This window comes from Centruroides vittatus, unplaced genomic scaffold (genome assembly GCF_030686945.1).
Source record: "Centruroides vittatus isolate TY-2023 unplaced genomic scaffold, ASM3068694v2 scaffold_324, whole genome shotgun sequence".
NCBI classification, from domain to species: domain Eukaryota; kingdom Metazoa; phylum Arthropoda; class Arachnida; order Scorpiones; family Buthidae; genus Centruroides; species Centruroides vittatus.
This window is the reverse complement of record NW_027122701.1, coordinates 4,131,358-4,151,002: the sequence shown is the minus strand read 5'-3', so window position 1 is coordinate 4,151,002 and position 19,645 is coordinate 4,131,358. Positions and strand designations below refer to the sequence as shown.

Sequence of the window (19,645 nt, the reverse complement as noted above, 5' to 3'; positions counted from 1 at the left end):
ATGGCAGTTATAAAAATTATATTAATTAAAACTTTGTGATGACAGTTGCAATTGAAATACAAATTTAAGAATAATAAATTTTATTTAAAATAACTCAAATTGCAATCTTTTTGTTTTACAGTTATGTACTTTGAGCTATGGAAAAGTAAAATTGGTTCTAAAACATAATCGTTATTTTGTAGAGAGCACATTTCCTGTAAGTACACATCAGAAAATATATTAATTTTATAAAAATTTATTTACATATTATGAAGTTAATTACATAATATTACAAAACTTCATCCAGGATATATTACAAAAACTTTTAAAAGATCCTGCAATTCAACAATGTCGTCTTAGAAGAGAAACAGATGATTCGGTAGGAATGACAACAGTTCAACAGAAATCAACAAAAACTCCTCAGGTTTAAATGAATTTCTGTTTACATTATTTTTAAACACTGGATGCTTTTATAATAAATTTCTATTAATGCAGTTAAGTATTAAATTTATAAAATTGTTATTTTAGTTTTCTAAAGAAACTCTCGACAATAACAATGATGAACAAAATAAATCTGTTAATGCGACTTCAAATAATTCAAATACAGTACCAGATGATATTTTTAATTATTACGAGAAAATGGAGAGGGACGAAGAAGAAATTGAAGACTTGCAAACTGTTTCGTTTGAAGTAAAACAGGAAACTATTGAAACTCTTCAAAAAAAGTATAGTTGGAAGAAAAACATTTAACTTTCACTGTATTTTCATGGAATGACCAGCATGTCGGTTAAACTGAGACCAAAATATAAAATTAATCAGATCTAACAAAACTAGTTGTTAATCAAATGTTAAAGAAAGCATTCTTCCGAGTACGATAAAATAACAACATTGTAATTTGACCAACTTAAAACTAGGAAGCGTTTTTGTTTACAAGACAATAAAACAACAACTTATTGACAGTAGTAGTAGTAGTAGTCAGTCAGTCAGTGTGGGCTATACTGATAATCTACTCCGGCCTTAAAAATAATGTCTTCCTCTCAAATTTCACACAAAGCTGATGTTAATTGGTGTAAGCTGAGATAATTTTTACAGCAAGTTTTTAAATTTAATATGTTTATTTTTGCAGTTTTGAATCAAATAAAATAAAATACATACAGGTATACTTCGCCTTACGTCAGTAATTGATTCCAGGAGAGGTGACGTAAGTCAAAAAACGACGTAAGTCGAATTTACTTGCGTAGTTATGAAGTAAGTTGAAACTATGGTGGAAAATGCCAATAATGAGCACTTAAAGACCGCTAAATGAGATGACAACACAGAAACACAGATGTTTTCATGTTTCGTTCTCTAGGATTTATGATGATTATATTAACATTTACTGTAAATGTACATATTTTAATATTATTTTGTGCTTTTAACGCTTTTTCTAGTAATATTACGACTTCAATATTTGTGGCAGACAGATGTAAAGTCGATTAAAATGACTTAAATTTGATTATTTTCCCATATACTTTTTTGACAAACGACGTATAATCGAGAACAACATAACTCGAGGTATACCTGTATAAATAAAGCACTTTTGGAATTCCAAGAGTATTTTACATCATTAGAAAGAAGACAAAATTAAAAATTAAACATATAATCACAGTTTGCTGACAGTTTCATGGTTTTAGGATAAAATCTAATTTGTTTTTACTTGACATAACTTATTTGTTTTTTTAATGCACCCTCTAGAGAGAGTTATATAACTTAAGCAGTGTGCTGGCATTCCCTAGGTTAAACTGGCATGGAAATACATGATGTCATGGTCTGCTCGGATAGACTAGCATGCTGGTCATTTCACAAAAATACAGTAATATTCAGGAACTGTTCTAATTTTAAGATATTATTTTTACATGTTAAACATATTTTTCCTTTTTTCCAGATGTATTGAATTAGAATATCCACTTTTAGCTGAATATGACTTCAAAAATGACACAGTTAATCCAGATATTAAGTAAGTTTTTTCCCCTCCAATTATTAATATTTATTATATTATAATTATATTAATAATAATTGCTTGATGTTTTATTATAGCATCGATCTTAAACCATCAGCAATTTTAAGACCATATCAAGAAAAAAGCTTGAGAAAAATGTTTGGTAATGGAAGAGCAAGATCTGGTGTAATCGTTTTGCCATGTGGTAAATAAATTGACATACTAATTTTATAAAATTAATTGCAATGTAATATACCTATGAGATATAGGTAAGTAAATGTAAAATACAGCAAGTCCTCATTTAACATTGTTATAACATCATTGAGGAAAGATAAAAGTATGTTTACAAGTATGTCATTTACAGTTATCATTGTTTAATCTTCACAAACAGTAAAAATTGATTTAATAAGGAGGGAATTAAATGGTGGCAATTGCAAACATGATCCAATTAGATTAACATTAACCAAACTTTGGTTTTTGTCAATTAGCTATGGTAAGATTGTTCATTAAACATCATTTTGCTTAATATCAAAGTTTCTGAGAACCTATGTACAACAATTAAGTGGACTTGCCATAATTTATTTCAGGACATTTAAACTTTAGAATTGAGTTTTTTACATTTTAAGTATTAATGTTACATTACTTAAATTTTTTAATAATTTAAGGTGCTGGAAAATCATTGGTTGGTGTTACAGCATGCTGCACTGTACGTAAAAGATGTTTAGTTCTTTGTAATTCTGGAGTGTCTGTTGAACAATGGAAATCACAGGTATGACAATATTGAATTCTTTTATAGAGAAAAAATTTACCTTTATCATAAAATTTTTCAAACAATTTATACATCTCAAACAAATTTTATCTTTGAAACAAACTATATTATGTTACATTCAAAACTGATTTATCAGAACTTTGAAGAATTAATCTGTAGAAAAAAATCTTCAAAAATACATTTTCTAACAGAATTGAGTATTATTTTTATAAAAGAAAATTAAGAAGTTTTTTTTATAATACTAAATGATAGCTACTTTTAGAAAAATTTAAAAGACTCTCTTAATGATTATTTAGATATGTAAAAGATATTATTTGAATTGAAAAATATCTCAAGCTGAAGTTTTATCATGAAAATTTAAACAATCATTGTCATAAGCCTAACGAAAATTTTTATAATAATAATCGAGGCTATCGTATCGTTAAAAATTATTTCTTCATTTTGTACAAACAAAATAAATATATTGAAGAATATAAAAATATGAAAATTATACTTTAGAAGTAAATCTAGTATCAAAAACATTTGATTCAGCACGACACAGTCCAACTGAAAATCGTTCCGATTAATGACACTCTACTGTATTCATTTTTTGATGTGTTACAAAAGTATAGGTACACCACTTAAAAGTCTCTTAAAAATTAATTATCATAATAATAATTAAAATTATCACCACTAGAGTGTCATCAATTTTAACTGTCATAGTGGCTTTTTTGAATGTTTTATTGAATGTTAAATAAACATTTTCAACATTGTTTCGTGGCACTGTACTTCAGGAACAAGAAATACGTAAAATTTATTTGAGTGGTTCAGGCAAGTCTTTGAGGTAAAGTGCTGAAGCTGTAAATAGATCTATGAATGCTACAACAGCTCTGATATTACAACAAAACCAGAACACCCCAATACATATGTGATAAAAATGATTGGATAGATATTATAGAGTTTCAATCGTTTTTACCATGTATATGGTAAAAATGATTGAAACTCTATAATATCTATCCAATCATTTTTATCACATATATATTGGGGTGTTCTTGTTATGCTATAATGACAGAGAGCTGCTGTTTCTCTATGACTGTTGCTATAAACTTCTTAACTGAGGAGTGCTTAATTTGATAGAAAGCCAAAATGCATTTTGATAATTTATAAGAGAGAATATTGTTAAAGGCTTTTTTTTTTTATTGTCTCTAATTTTGTTTTTATTGTCCTTGGATAGACAGTGATAATTGATACATATTAACATGGTAAGTTTGTCATATTAAATATATGAAAACTAATTGGAAAACTTTTTATTCAGAAGTTTTGCATTTCTAATGTAGTTTTTAAAGTTTGCTTTTTTTTTTATTTATTTTAAAAAATAAATATTTTAACAATTTTTTTTATTAAAAACATAAAAATATATAATTTTTACTTACATGGTAACTTTTTGATATTTATTAATATAAAAACTGATTATTTTTCACTTTTAACAGAATGCATTTATCATTTTCATTAACTTTTTAAAATTAAATAAACCTTTGATTTTGATTTATCATAATCAGTTTTAATTATAGTTTAAAATGTGGTCAACAGCGGATGATAGCACAATTATTCGTTTCACATCTGATGCAAAAGATAAACCAGGAAGTAAGTTGTGTGAATTAAGAAAGCTATAATTTATTTTGCAGTTATTTAAATATAATTTTTTTAAAAATTAGATTGTGGTATTTGCATTACAACATATTCAATGATAACTCATACACAAAGACGTTCTTGGGAAGCAGAACATGTAATGAATTGGTTAAAAAATCAAGAATGGGGTCTAATGTTATTAGATGGTGAGTCATGTAAACTTTAATGTTATAAATTGAATATTGATTAGTTTTTATTTTAATAGTTATTAAAGCTAAATACATATTAATTTTATAAAATAATTATATATTAGTCTCTTTTTTAAAAATATTTCACAATTATAAAAATTGTTTTTTGGAAAACTTTTGTAAATAGCTTTAAAATATTCTGCATAACTTGCAGCAATTTTATTAAATATTATTTGGTTTATTATAATCTATAAAAAACAGAGGAATTCTTTAAAATCTTTAAACAAAATGAATACACAGATCAATTAGTTGAAGGGCAAAAAATCTTGCCTTACTGTCTTCTACTTGATGAAATGCATTTTGAATGTCATAGTCTTTATTGACATCCTTCTTTAGTCACATTTGTAGTGTTGTTTTATTTCTTTGTACTGGTCCAATTTCTTCTCTGCTTGCATTTTTTTTTTAAGGTAATGTTTGCCAGTAATCTTCTTCCATGTCACTTTATCTTCTACAATCATTATTCTCTTCTCTCTCTGCAATGTCTACTTCTTTCTTAATAGATTTGTCCCAGATGGCATTAAGTTCAAATCCGTCATTTAAATTCATTTTATTTTGTCTATTTATAATACTGAAATGTTCTTTTATTTATTTTTTTTTCATTATATTTACTTCATGATGTAATATTTTAATGCTGTTCATATCTACATTAGTTATATTTTTCAGTGTTCTGCTATTACTGAATTTTTATATTTAAGTGTAATAGCTCTTATGTTCATTTATCTTTTATTTTATTTTTTATTTATTTAAAGATTTTAAAGAATTCCACTGATTTTAAGAGATTTTAATAAACAAGATAAGCTTTAAAATCTTAAGTTATTTGTTAACTTTAAAAGAATCTTTAGATACAATTTATATTTAGTTACATTACTTATATGGTATAGTATATACAGTATTAATGTAAAAAACTTGTTTTATGCTATTTCTATTATTTTACATCTTTAAAATTATATGCTAAAACATTAAAATATTTTTATTTCAATAAAAAATAGAATAAATGAAAAATGCTTTAATCAAGTCTGAACTAATACAAAAAGCTCCTAAATGTATTTTGTACTAGTCACCTATCTTCAAATAAACAAGCAATCTGTTTCATTTTTCTGGATTATTTATGTATCTGATGATGGGCAATTAGACCAAAAGTACTATAAAAATTCTTTTTTATATTAGTTTAGATTTCATTAGAGCATTAAAGAATAGAATTATAAATGAAGTAAATTTAAATTATTGTACTTCAATTCTAAAATGCACTTTTTTTTTATACCTCTTTACTTATGACTGCAACTCAAGAATTAAACATATTCTATAAAAGCATTGATATATGAGATATATTAACACATGGATGTTCAAAAAGTTGCTGCAAAGTTGTTATTTGTAAACAGAATGCCATATTTATATTTCTTCTTTGAAACCGTATTTTGTTGTTTGTTGGACTATGAACCCAAAGTTGAGTTTTAATTAAACACTTGGCTTTATTTCCATCTTTATTTAGTTGATATGTGCCATTTGCACGTTTCGGGCATAGAGCCCCTCATCAGTCAACTAAACAATACAACAATTAAAATATTACACTAAGTATTTTACCAAACAAAATGAACACAAGGTATGGTTCTTACCATTATCATATTCGATCTGCCATGCATACAAGGTTTAAACTCAGTCAACACATGTATCTTATTTTTTCTATAAACAGAGTAATGCCTTTTACACACATTATTTATAAACAATGTATAAGAATATAAGCCGTATATAATAAGATATTTTTAAAAAACGTAAAAATTCTTTAAAAGCACTGACAGGAAGTAGATTAACTGATTATCTGTTGTACTGTACATAATCTTTTGCTTATTTTACGATATCCAGTTATTACAATATCTAGAAGATGTACACTATAGTTGTATTTATATTACGGAATATAATAAGTGATTTTTCACAAGGACATAAAAATTCTTTTTCATTAATGTCTTATGGCTGTTTCGGCCTCATTTTCTGCGCTGCGGCATAGTAAAAATTTGCATATTTTCAGAGTTATTATAGATGGTTAACAACGATGTAATTTCTTGCAATAATCACAACCTATATTAATATATACAGTATGTTTTACAATATTTTAAACTAGTTTTCATTTATTTTTACGCTTAGATTTTTATTAATGCAATTTTTGGTGGTTAGGATTGAAACACTTTCTTTAAATTTTCTGTTATACATATTCTTTTCTTTGTATAGGATTTCAACGTTATTTTTGTCTATGTTGCAGTCGTTAAGTAAACAGTGATTGTGGAAAACAGAGTTTAGTCTATGGTATTTGAGGTCTGCAATGTGTTCTTTTAATCTTATGTGTTCTTTCCAATCTTATCTCTTCTATTGCCATATTTATAATTAATTGATGCAAGCACAAACTTGTTGAGACTTGTTTTATCAGGTATTTATGCCTTGCTTCATCAGATTTTTTTAAAATTTCCAAATTTAAAAAATGAAATTAAAGGCATTTGCTGGTAGTCAATAGAACAAGTGAAACGTTTTTAGTGCAGTGGCTAGAATCAGAGTACTGATTTTTACTGGTAAAGCTTAGAAGGGTGGTGACACTGTATGGAAAAATGTTTTACCTTAAGTTGAAAAATAAAGTTCTCTATCTTTTTATTTACATTTTCCAGGAACTTTTTGAATGCCCACATATATATAAATAATGCTGCAATATGGTGTGAAATGTTTTTATAACTATTATTTTTTAAACTATCGAGTTATTTGATATTTTAAATAGAATAAACTAAAAATACTTTGAATACTATGATACACTTCTTGTCTAGTCTTCTTAATAGTTTGTGAGCACTAAGAATAAAATAGTGTTTTTCTAAGTGTAATTTGATGTCCTGTGATGGTGTAATAAGTCTAGCAGTAAAGTAAAGCCAATCTTAGTGCTCACAAGCTATTAAAAATACTTTGTTGTCATACATTAAAAAATGTATATTGAGTTTTAAAGTTTGTCTTTAGCTTTAAGAAAGTATAAATTATCTTTTCAGAGGTTCATACTATACCAGCTAAAATGTTCCGACGAGTATTAACTATTGTACAAGCTCATTGCAAACTTGGTCTGACTGCTACGTTAGTACGTGAGGATGATAAGATACAAGATTTGAATTTTTTGATTGGTCCGAAACTGTATGAAGCAAATTGGTTGGAGTTACAGAAAGCAGGTTTTATTGCAAGAGTACAGTGTGCAGAGGTAATCTATACATATATATATATATTTTTTTTTTTTTCACTTGTTTTCAACAAAATATTCTGTTGTATTAAACTCTAAATCATTTAGGTATGGTGTCCAATGGTGCCAGAATTCTATAGAGAATATGTAAATGCTAGAGCAAATAAGAAAATGGTAAATTCTTCTTATAACATAAAATATGTAATTTTTAAAATGAAATTGTAATAATTATAATTTCTTTTCAGTTACTCTACGTCATGAATCCTAATAAATTTAGAGCTTGTCAGTTTCTCATAAAGTATCACGAACGTCGAAGTGATAAAATAATTGTATTTTCAGACAATGTCTTTGCTCTCAAGCATTATGCTATTAAAATGAACAAGTAAGTAGTAATATAATATCATAGTTATACTGTATACAGAAGCAGCATAAATCAATGGCTATTAGTGTTTTATATGTATTGATACAATAAAACCTATTGTAGCAATATATTTGTCATTAGACAGTTATCTTTTTTTTATGTACATAAAAAATTTCTGAATACTATGCAACATAATACTCTAAAATGGTTGGATGGCTGTGGTAAGGTGTGTGACTACCACTTTGGTGACCTGGGATCAAATTGGGTAAACAACCCTAGGAATTTTTGTGGGCAGTGAGTCCCTTATCACCAGGTCATCCCACTGTGGCCTTGATCAAACCTACAATGAGCATTAAAAAAGGCCCTTTTAGTGCTCATGTTTTGAAAAGAGAAAAACAGAGAACAAAAATTTGAGATCCTGCATAAATCTGTGAATAAATTTTTCTTTAATTATAATTTGGTTTTTTAGATTTTAATGAAGTAACAACAAAACTATTTTAACATTAAAAGTGAGAGTGATTTTTCAACATTTACGAAATAAATAGAATTTAATAATTATTGCATTCAGTTTTGCTTATTTTAATTTGCAAACACAAATATTACAATAAAAATTAGGAATTATATGAGATTATTATTTAATGTAATAAGTTTTTGACTTACTTTTGGATGAGTTTTTGATAACTTAAAGATAATGTATCATCTATTTATTATTATAATAGCTTTAGAAATTGTTTCTCAATGAAACTCATTTTTCATAACAGGATTCCCATCATTTACTCTCATATAAGACTATGTTTTTATTCATTTTTCACTAGGTTGTTCTATATGCATGAGTGAAGGATTTTTTGCATTTTTGCAATAATTTTTGTAAACCATGTATTTGCATTTTTTACTGGACTTTCACCCTCTGGTGTTTAAAAACAAAAGTATTTTATCTGGGTCATTTCAATCATTATTGTGTATTGTCAGGAGTAAAGATGAATAACAATAGGAAAAGCAAAGCTTTTAATTGAATTCCAAAATCATATGGGAGCCAAATATAAGTTTTAATGCATTCCCCTGTAAAAACAGATGATTATTTGGAAATCAGAATTTGGAGGAACTCATAAGTATAATCAACGAAAGATAGATTCAACTGTTAAGAATGGCAAAAAAGGTTTCTGATTGTCCCGCTTTACATGAACAAATTATGTTGATTTTACAAGACGGGATACAAACAACGGTGTACAGAAAGGCAACAGGCAGCTCAAGTTACATAACAGCGGATTCGTGTGACCCGTTCGGGTATAAAATGGCTGCGTTCAGGTCCCTGATTAAAAGGGCGTACACTCACAGCACCACCCAGGAAGCAGTACAGAAGGAATTGGATCATTTACGGGTTGTGGCGCAAGAGCACGGGTACGGCAGACTGATACAGCGACTGGAAAGAAATTATCTAAATGGTGACGGCCCTGACTCTCCGGGGAATGGGAATAATCAAAGAACAGCAAATAGTATCGTACCCCTTGCATACAACCCGATATTGGCACCTTTATATAGAAAACTTGCGAAAAGACAAGGGTTCGACATAGCTTACAGGAGATGCCCGTCTATGCTGCATCTACTACGGAATGATATGGACAGAATGAATAGTGGCAAACTTCCTGGGGTATACGCTATCCCACTAACGGATAATAGGTGCAATGAGCAATTGGTCTACATTGGATCCACGAAAAGAGCAATGGAAGTAAGATTGAGAGAACACCAGAAAGATATTGAACATGGGAGAGCCACCACCTCATTAGCGATTTATGCGTCTGACCCGGAAATAGTCCCGGACTTCGGGGCAGCGAAGTTGCTTGCTACCACTAAGCATGCTGAGCAAATTAGATGGCTGGAACAAATAGAAATTTATAAGGCCTTCCGTTCATCACAGCCTATTAACGCAAAAGATGAGGTGAAATTATCGATGGCTTGGCAGGCCCTGCTGCAAAAAGACGAGACGGAGTAAAAGAAAGGAAATGGGATGACGATCTTTTATTGAAGGAGTGGAGGAGCGTTTTTGAAATTTGTTAAAAAGTGCGACGTTTAGCAATGACGTAGAGCTGCTTATGTCATCGCTCTTTAGAGGAAGGGCAGGACGTTGTAGGAATTTGGAAATAGCAAAACAGTAGAAGGTTCGGAGGAAGCGTCATTTACGGAAGATAGTTGAACAGTTTGAATTTGAGTTGTTTGATTTTTTAAATTTTATTCGGTTGGCACGTGCGTAACGGAAATATGAGTTCGTTTGTTCGAAAATTCGTTGTAAGAAGATTAGAAGGCTTGAGAAAGGGCACAGTGAAGTGTCCGAAAACGGTTGCCATATAATTTAAGTGGACTGGCACTGGTTATTAGGTTTTTGGGTGAAGAATTATTTACAAGATTTTCCTTAAAGTTTAAAATGCCAGTAATTTTTGTGGGACAATGTATGCATTTATGTGCATTTGATATTTTACTTTTGATTAAACGAAATAAAATTAGAATTGTATTAACAAATCAAATTTTCTTTATTTTGATCTTTAAAGTCATACCTTGTCCTATATGCGAGTAAATACGCTATCTTATTATTACTAAACATATTCATGTTTATTACCACTTTTGTATTATCTATAAATTTTTTTTTATATTATATTGTGATTTTAAGTATAGACAATGTGTTGTGACTGTTTCAATTTGTCCACAATGATTAGATTATACTCTACATTGTAAATTTTAAATATTTAACACTAAATCTGAAACCTGTTACTGGTGTAAATCATGTGAAAAAGGTTTTTTCACATTTGTGAAGAAAGGTTTTTAGTATTAATTTTACCCCTGGTGTTAAGGTGATGTTGAGTTTCTTATTTAAATATTTTATACACAAACACCATCTTGGCATTTTTATGAACTTAAATCGAGTTTTTATAGACAGAACTCAAAATTATTTTTCCATGAAAAGCCAGCATAGTTTTTGTGAAAACTATTTCTGTACAAAGTGTGGAGTTTTGTTGTTTATTACAAACATTTTTCATCAAATAAATTCTCCAGATTCTTACAAAATATGTATGTAACAATTTCAGGAAAAATTTAATCATAAAATCACAAAAATTATATATTTTACTCTTATTTTTTGTTAAACTATAATTGGAAGATTGTTTTAGTTTATTTTTGTTCATTCCTGTTGTAACTACCCATAATTATTTTAATGCAACATATATTGAAAAAGTGTAATGTATATGAAAGATATTGTTGAAGGCTGGATGACCAAGATGGTTAAGGCATCAACTCGTTGCTCTGGGAACTTGGGATTGAATCCAGGTGAGAAGCTTCCTGGGAATTCTTCATGGTCATTCAATCCTGGATGTGCTGTGCCCTGTCCCTTGCAATCCAGCTGCTCCCCGTTGTGAGACTAAACAGAAATGAGATTAGGGAAAGAGGGCCTTTTTTTCTTACCCACAGAAGTTTTTTAAAAAACGTGTATTGTAACTTCTTTTTTTTAAAGATACATCTGTTTGTGCAAAAAGGTTTTATTAGATTTCAACTGAATTGGAAATAAAGATATGAAGGAATGCCAAGTGATTGATTAATTACACTATGTAATGTTTAAGAAACAAATGTATTGCAATTTTATTTATCATTGTTTATGGATCATAGTCCATATTGCTCTGGACAAATTATTATTATTAGTATTACTATCATCATTTTCCTATTTAATTATGTTCATTGACTTGTTATCAAGTTGGCCACAAAAACATTATAAATTTTACGTTGATACATTTAATTTTGTATAAGAAATTTAATGCAGTTTTGTCCACTTATAAGAAACCTGAATAATAAACTTTCACTTAAAATAAACTATTTCTTCTGCCCCAATTTTTCTGCCTATCTTTTGAATAGTGTTACAATAGAAACTCTGATATTAGAAACCTCTGCTTAATAAAAACCAATTATTGCACACTGCAGTTGATTCTGATTGCCTATTGGTCTGCTGACATGCAATAATGACCTCCTTACTTTTATTAGTTTATTGCTGAAGTTTGTTTTTCTATTCAAGTGCTATCCTTATCTTTGTGATTGTTAAAACAAAACTGAAACCAAAATTATTTTTGGTTTTGTCTTAACAATCAGTATGGTCTCTGTCAACAAAAACAGGAATGCTTTAACAGTTGATAAAAATTGAATACTGGATGCTTTAAAGATTAAACATCAATTGATGTTGCTAAAGAATTCTGGATCAATAAATGCATTGTTTCTAAAATCAAAAAGAATGAAGGATCAGAAGAACAGCTCTAGAAAATGGTAACATAAACAGAAAATGCAAAAGCTGCAATGAAGAAATTGCCAATGGATTCATTAGTTGGTTTCATCAGATGAGAGCCAAAAATGCTGTTATTAATGATAAAACAAAACAACTTACTGAAGAGCAAGGTAGTTGTAATTGAAAGTTGTAATCATTGTTTTAGTTTTAAAGGACGCCGAATCCTCAAATAAAAGGTCGGCGTTTCGATCAATTTTAACTGTGTAAAAAATTTTTTATAACTTACCATTTGTTCTACTGAATTTTATTCAAGCCAATACACTGTTACTTCTGTGGTGGAGTGAAACAGGAAGTAGAATGACTCGAAAATTTTATATTTTTGTAAATAGTCATAAATTCAAGTTTAATAAAACAACTTACTGTTAAATAGGGCTGGTGGAAATACAGTATTAACAATGTAAAAACATGTAAATAGATACTAAAAATATCTTCTTTACTCGCCATGTCCAATCACCAGGAACAAACTATTCTCCACAGCAGAGACGACCTTTCTTTAGAGGCTATACCTCTGCCAAATTATGTAAAACAGTCTAAAATGCCCACAGGTGACAATCCCGTAACAATTAAAAATACATTTCTTTGTAAAATGGGGCTGGCAGAAATACAGTATTAACAATGTAAAAACACGTAAATAGATACTAAAAATATCTTCTTTACTTGCCATATCCAATCACGTATTTATGTGTTTTTACATTGTTAATACTGTATTTCCTCCAGCCCTATTTTACAAAGAAGTATATTTTTAATTGTGATGGGATTGTCACCACCTGTGGACATTTTAGACTGTTTTACATAATTTGGCAGAGGCGTAGCCTCTAAAGAAAGGTCGTCTCTGTTGTGGAGAATAGTTTGTTCCTGGTGATTGGATATGGTGAGTAAAGATATTATTTTTAGTATCTATTTAGTGTTTTTACATTGTTAAAACTTATTGTTAAGTTGGGCCATTTGGACTTTGAGCCTTCCATAATTGGTTGGAACAATTAAAGAAACATCACAATATCAAATTTATCAAAGTAAGAAAAGGCATTTTTTGAACATTGTTATTGTATTCTGGTCTAATGTGCATATTCAAAATAAATTTCTTTATCTTAAATGTATTTCTAAGGTAGCTGGTGAATGGTGGATGCTGACCATGAAAATGCTGAAGAGTGGATTAAAAATACTTTACCCTCTATCATCAAAGACTGTTATCCCAATGACATTTCCAATGCAGATGAAAGCAGATTATTTTTAAAAAGCTGTGCCATCATGAACACGTGTTCTTGCTGGAAGCCAACCAACTGGTAGAAAACTCCCAAGGATCATCTTACTGTTTTATTCTTGTGCAATTCCACTGGGACAGAAGAGAAAATTTGTTTGTTTGGAAAATTCAAGAATCCACATTGTTTTAAGAAGCCAAGCTGTAGCTACCGTATTACAACAGTAAGAATTCTTGGATGATAAGTTGGATTTAGGCTGATATTTTGCAAAAATGGGATTGCAAATTGGGAAATAGAAAAATGGTTCATTTTGCTAGCAATGCCACCTTCCATAAGATTGATATTTTGCTCGAAAGTATTCAAATTATTTTTTTGCCACCAAATACATCATTGATACCACCATTGGATGAAGTCATTATTTGTACAGCAAAGGTGCATTATTGTGCACAGGTCATAAAGATAATTCAAGCAAATGAGGGTGACCAATTGATAACACATTATATGAAATCAATAGATTTGTTAAACACAATGCATATGATCAAAAGAGCTTGGTTTCTTGTATCACCTTCGATGGTTATAAATTGCTTTCGAAAGACTGGTTTTATTAATTACGTCAATCGTTTTGTCTTTGATTTGAGGCTTTCATTGCTTGCAATCAAAACGTTGAATGCTATGGGAATCTTACTAATACTGAAATATGTGAACTCATCAAAGAAAAATGAGAAACCACCAAAAAAGGATGATAAATAGATGAATTTGATGATATTAATCAGGATGAATTGGTTTCTTTGCCTCTGATCTCATCTCAAGAAATAATAAAGGCAATGGAAGTTATTCAACAGTATTTGGAACAAAATTTTGATGAATACAATTCATTTTATGATATAGAAGATATGATTACAAAAAATATTTTGAAAAAATGTAAACAATATAAAATTACTGATCTTTTTTATTTTTATTTATATTTTTGCCATTGAAAAATCTGTACCCATTAATTAGATAAATAAGTTAATCTAATAAAAACCACATTATAATAATAAACATGGAATCTTTTGATACACTTATGATCAAAGCTAAAATAACAAAAAACTTTTTAAGCTGACTGAGTTTGGTTGTTTTTGAAAGCTGTTAAAATTATTAAAAGCAATAACATTTCTTTTAAACAGAGTTTGGCTGTTTGAAAGTTTGCTTAGTATCCAACTCCTTTATCAGGTCCAACTGGTTTCTGTTGATATTAAGCAGACTCGACTGTATTAATATTGATATGTAAAACAGTAACTAATTTATGTAGAATTTGTATTTGTTCCTTTTTAATAAGAATCTGTTATTTTGGGAGGAGGCTGTCATTGCTCTTTGGCAATTGTCAATATGCAGGGTGTCCGAAAAGTTACTGTGCTGTGACAAATTTATAATGACAATAAAGTTATATGTATGGTATTGCATACAAGACCCATAAATTATATGTACCATGTTTACACTTTATGTAGATGGCATTAACACTTGCTCACATATTCTGGTTTTTTTAACACTTCTTTGCTGATTGCATAATCTCCCATGGAATTTGGCCTGCTAGGTTTTTGAACCTCATTCCCCTGAATTTTGGGGCCTCTGAGAAACCACCAAACATTTCCAACATTTGCTGTAGTGACTTCTCTTACATCTTTTCCACTATGCAGTAACTTTTCAGACACCCTGTATTTTACAAAATAAATGAATAGAATTCATTATTTAAGTTTATATTAAAATTTGGTAACTTCATTTTCTAATTTAAATTGTAAAAAATGTTCTGTTTGCGGATTTTTTTTTTTTTGAAACAAAGAAATGTACGAATGTTATAATGAACCCTTTTTCTCCTCAGGCCTTATATTTATGGTCCTACATCTCAGGCAGAAAGGATGCAGATTCTGCAAAATTTCAAATACAATCCAAAAGTGAATACTATTTTTGTATCAAAAGTTGCAGATACATCATTTGATTTGCCAGAGGCAAATGTGTTGATACAAATATCAAGTCATGGAGGTTCTCGAAGACAAGAAGCACAAAGACTGGGAAGGATTCTAAGAGCAAAAAAAGGTATGAGTTATAAATTAAAACTTATTTTCTATTAAAATTTAAAATAAAAACTTCTTACCATTAATTTTTACATTTGAAGGTGCAATAGCAGAAGAATATAATGCATTTTTCTATTCGTTGGTATCGCAAGATACAATGGAAATGCATTTTACAAGAAAACGACAACGATTTTTAGTTAATCAAGGATATAGTTACAAAGTAGTTACAAAACTTGCAGGAATGGATGAGGTATTTATTTTAATTAAAATCCTTTTGTATGTAAATGTCATATATTAAAATATTTGAATTTTGATTAATTTAGGAAGATCTTTTATATAAAACAAGAGACGAACAACTTCAACTCTTACATCAGGTCATATCTGCAAATGACACGGATGCAGAAGAGGAAAGAATTGTCGATTCAAATTCCGTTGGACATTCTACATCTCAGGTTAAACAATATGAAAATGTTATGTGATTCAAACATTTTAAGATTCTTTTTATAACATTTTTATTATTGCAGGTATCAAGAAGATCTGGGAATATGAGTTCCATTTCTGGTGCAGATGATACTATTTATTTAGAATACAAGAATAATGCAAATACTACAAGACATCCATTATTCAAACGATTTCGCAGATAGCAATTTGTACATTTTATTGTACTACTTTCGTCTGTGTTCAGAAGAAAGAAATATTTAATATGGTTACTGTTTGAAATGATTGGTAGGCAAAATTGAGGGCCTATATACATTATATATATATTGAAAATAATAATAATGCACTATGCTTCAATTTGTAATAAGTTTGTATGTGAAGTTAAGAGTTAAAACTCTTAGTCAAATTGAAGTTTTTATATATTTGTTTACACGAAACTATTATTAATGAACCATATTTATTTCTGTTCAGAATTGCAAAATAAACAGCTATCTATAAAATTTTTTAATAATGTGTTGTTCATTTATTAATCTGTAATACATTTAAGAGTTGGACTAAATTTATCATGTTGTGAATTTAGTTGACAGAACAGTAACATCTTTCAATATAAGTAGATGAATTAATTATTTTACATAGTACATTCAAAAATTTTGCAGAAAATGTCTACAATGTGAGGCAGTGATGTCACAATCAGTTTGCAACATGTCTATGCATGTATTTCATCACATGGTGAAAGCAAGATTTTGGAGTATTAAACCGGTTTAATGCAAAAAATGTCCAGTATTAAACTTGTATAGAGGTATCTGAATAAGCATTAGTAAGATCCCAAGTATGGGAATGTGGGAGGACTATGATATAATCATCATAGTCCTCCCACATTCCCATACTTGGGATCTTACCCCATATGATTTCCACCTCTTTCCTGCATTAAAACATACACATGAAAGGCTGAAAATTTTTCTACTACAAAAAGTGCACTTCAGTTGGTTAAAAATGAGTGGTTCCAAGATGTTTTCAAGTGCTGGATGAAGTATGTTGCTGCAAAAGTTGAATGTTGTATATAGTATTAAAGATAATAAAAATCTTTTTTGTGAACTTTTGAATATACCACATAGCATTGTTACAAAATAATATCTTCAACTCAGAGGATTCTGGAGCATATTCTACTGCTCAAAACATCTAGACAAAAGGTACTTCAGATGAATGTGCTCACCATTTATAAAAAAAAATTTTTTTTGTACAAAAAGTTCTGATAAGTGGTGATGGAGCTATGTAAATCATGGTTATAACCTCCATTTGCAAAAACATGTTTTCCACTGCTGAATACAATGAGTCTGCTTTAATCTTGAGAACATCATAGAATATGATGATCTCAAGATTATAACATGCCAACAAATGCTGTTGTTTAGATCTGACACAGATGCTTATCTTTCATGACAGATCTGGTCCTTCAAGTAACCCCATAACCAAAAGTCACATGGTAAGATCAGATGAGCAAGAGGCCAATCTATTGGGAAGTAATAGCTGATCCATCCATCTGTGAAAGTGCCTTAACACACGTTGAATAGAGCAAGCAACATGGGGTGATTCACCATCTTGCATGAATATAATATCCTGAAGGCACTCATGATGTTGAAGCTCTGGGATCACAAAAGTTGTCAACATGTAAAGATACTATTCTCTGGTGATGGAACAAGTTAAATTTCATACAAATAACATCAGCTATTGCTCCAGCACTGCCTATCAGTGACTTTTTGTACTAAAAATTTTTTTATAAATGGCAGACACATCACCTAAAGTACCTATTGTACAAATGTTTCATTTTGAGCAGTAGAACACACTAACAGACCTCTGAGTTGAAGTTATTTTTTTAAACACAAAACAGGTTATCATTTACCATATCTGAATTGATAAGTCGTGTTAGAATTTCTATCATTCAAAATGTAATCAAACAACAGTGTACATTTGTAACAAATTATTTATTTAAAACAATTTAAATTTAACCTTAATCTAATTTTTCTCCCTCATTTGTTAGTTTAGGTAAGAGTGTAACCAGACAATTTCCACTACAAACCATGATGTATAATGACATCATTATCTATCTGCAGCAGAATGAAATTGAGGGTGTCAGTGCAAGTGATCTAACACACTTCAACTTGCAAATATCTATTGATGGAATTCTGTTGCTTTTGACGTAAACTATCTTTCTATGAAATGGGTTAGTCCAATTCACCTTTTATACTTTATTTCGGAATCAGTAATATTTTCTCTGAAATGAATTTCCTTTTTGCTAGAGTGCAACCCAAAAAGCCAATGAGAAACCAGTGCTAAGATCACATATAAGAACAAAGATGATTGACATTAGTTGTAACAGTGAACTTTTTGAGTCTCAAAAAAAATGCACCTTTTTTTGACAAAATAACTGAATTTGCCAAGGATAAGAATCCTGTTGCTTTCAGTCACATTACAGTATTGAAATATCTATTGAACATCCATGGAAATAGTGCTAAGTATTCTTCAGATTTAGTCAAGTAATTATGTAAATCTTGTTAAAGGGCAAAAGAGAGGATAAAAACATGATCTAAAAAAGTTAGTCTCATCCCAAAATCTTCTAAACCAGTGATTCCCAAACTTTTTCAATCCACCACCCCCTTTGTCTCATAGTTATACCCAATGCCCTAACCCATTTTCTCTTGTGTGAGAAAGGATTGGAAATATTCTCAGGAAAACTTTTCTATGAATCTCACACTTTGTGCCCTTACCGTACATTGTTCTCGACATCTGGAAACCATTTAAACACTTGTATCATGTTTCCTCTTATCCGTGTAACAGGTAAGGAAATGGCTGTCACTGACCCCAATTTTTGCCTTTGGTCACTGTTCAGTACCCTGCCTCCAGCACCCCCCTAGATTTACTTGCCACCCACAAGGGTGTGTTATCGCCCACTTTGATAAACACTGTTCTAAACTAAGGTTAATAAATTCATATAAAGTTAAACATTAATGACCTTTTGAAATATATACAGTACTCCTCATCACCATTCAGTCTTATTTCTCAAAACAATACCAAGGATTGTCAGTCAGTACACTAGATGATGATGAACTCTCTCTGGCATTTTTGACTATACAGCATATTATGAGTAATAATTAAACCAACATACTAAAATTTGTACAACACTTATGATTATTGTAGAATAGTTTTTCATTAATAAAAAGCAGTCTTAAAGATTTCATTCTTTTGTTCATAAAACTAATATTAATTTATGGGATAGGAACCACTATGAACACCTTAGTTTTCTCCAGTACTGGGAAAAAATTCCCAGCTCCTCCCTTCTCAATGGCCCTGCAGCTAATATGTATATTGAATGGATGTTATAAGACATGTAATTATTTATACTTGTGTTTATAGTATCAGTAATAATACAACTGCAGTTATGATAATTTTCAAATAGCCATAATTACTGCTTACAAGTTAGTCTGAAACATGTATTTTCTTGGTAA

The 19,645-nt window shown here is 29.6% G+C and overlaps 1 protein-coding gene across 1 annotated transcript in view; it reads left to right on the top strand.

Annotated features, from left to right (window-relative positions):
• hay (ATP-dependent DNA helicase hay) overlaps positions 1-16,656 on the top strand; it is a 49,104-nt gene extending 32,448 nt beyond the window's left edge. The window contains exons 6-20 of the mRNA XM_067286129.1: positions 122-196; positions 287-403; positions 508-704; positions 1,904-1,975; positions 2,056-2,162; positions 2,623-2,726; positions 4,277-4,349; positions 4,421-4,540; positions 7,600-7,802; positions 7,890-7,955; positions 8,027-8,163; positions 15,515-15,729; positions 15,809-15,957; positions 16,031-16,159; positions 16,232-16,656. Of these exons, the coding sequence (XP_067142230.1) occupies positions 122-196; positions 287-403; positions 508-704; positions 1,904-1,975; positions 2,056-2,162; positions 2,623-2,726; positions 4,277-4,349; positions 4,421-4,540; positions 7,600-7,802; positions 7,890-7,955; positions 8,027-8,163; positions 15,515-15,729; positions 15,809-15,957; positions 16,031-16,159; positions 16,232-16,351 (1,884 nt within the window). The 3' untranslated portion in view covers positions 16,352-16,656. The remainder of the gene's footprint in view (positions 1-121; positions 197-286; positions 404-507; positions 705-1,903; positions 1,976-2,055; positions 2,163-2,622; positions 2,727-4,276; positions 4,350-4,420; positions 4,541-7,599; positions 7,803-7,889; positions 7,956-8,026; positions 8,164-15,514; positions 15,730-15,808; positions 15,958-16,030; positions 16,160-16,231) is intronic.
• Positions 16,657-19,645: the final 2,989 nt, after the last annotated feature.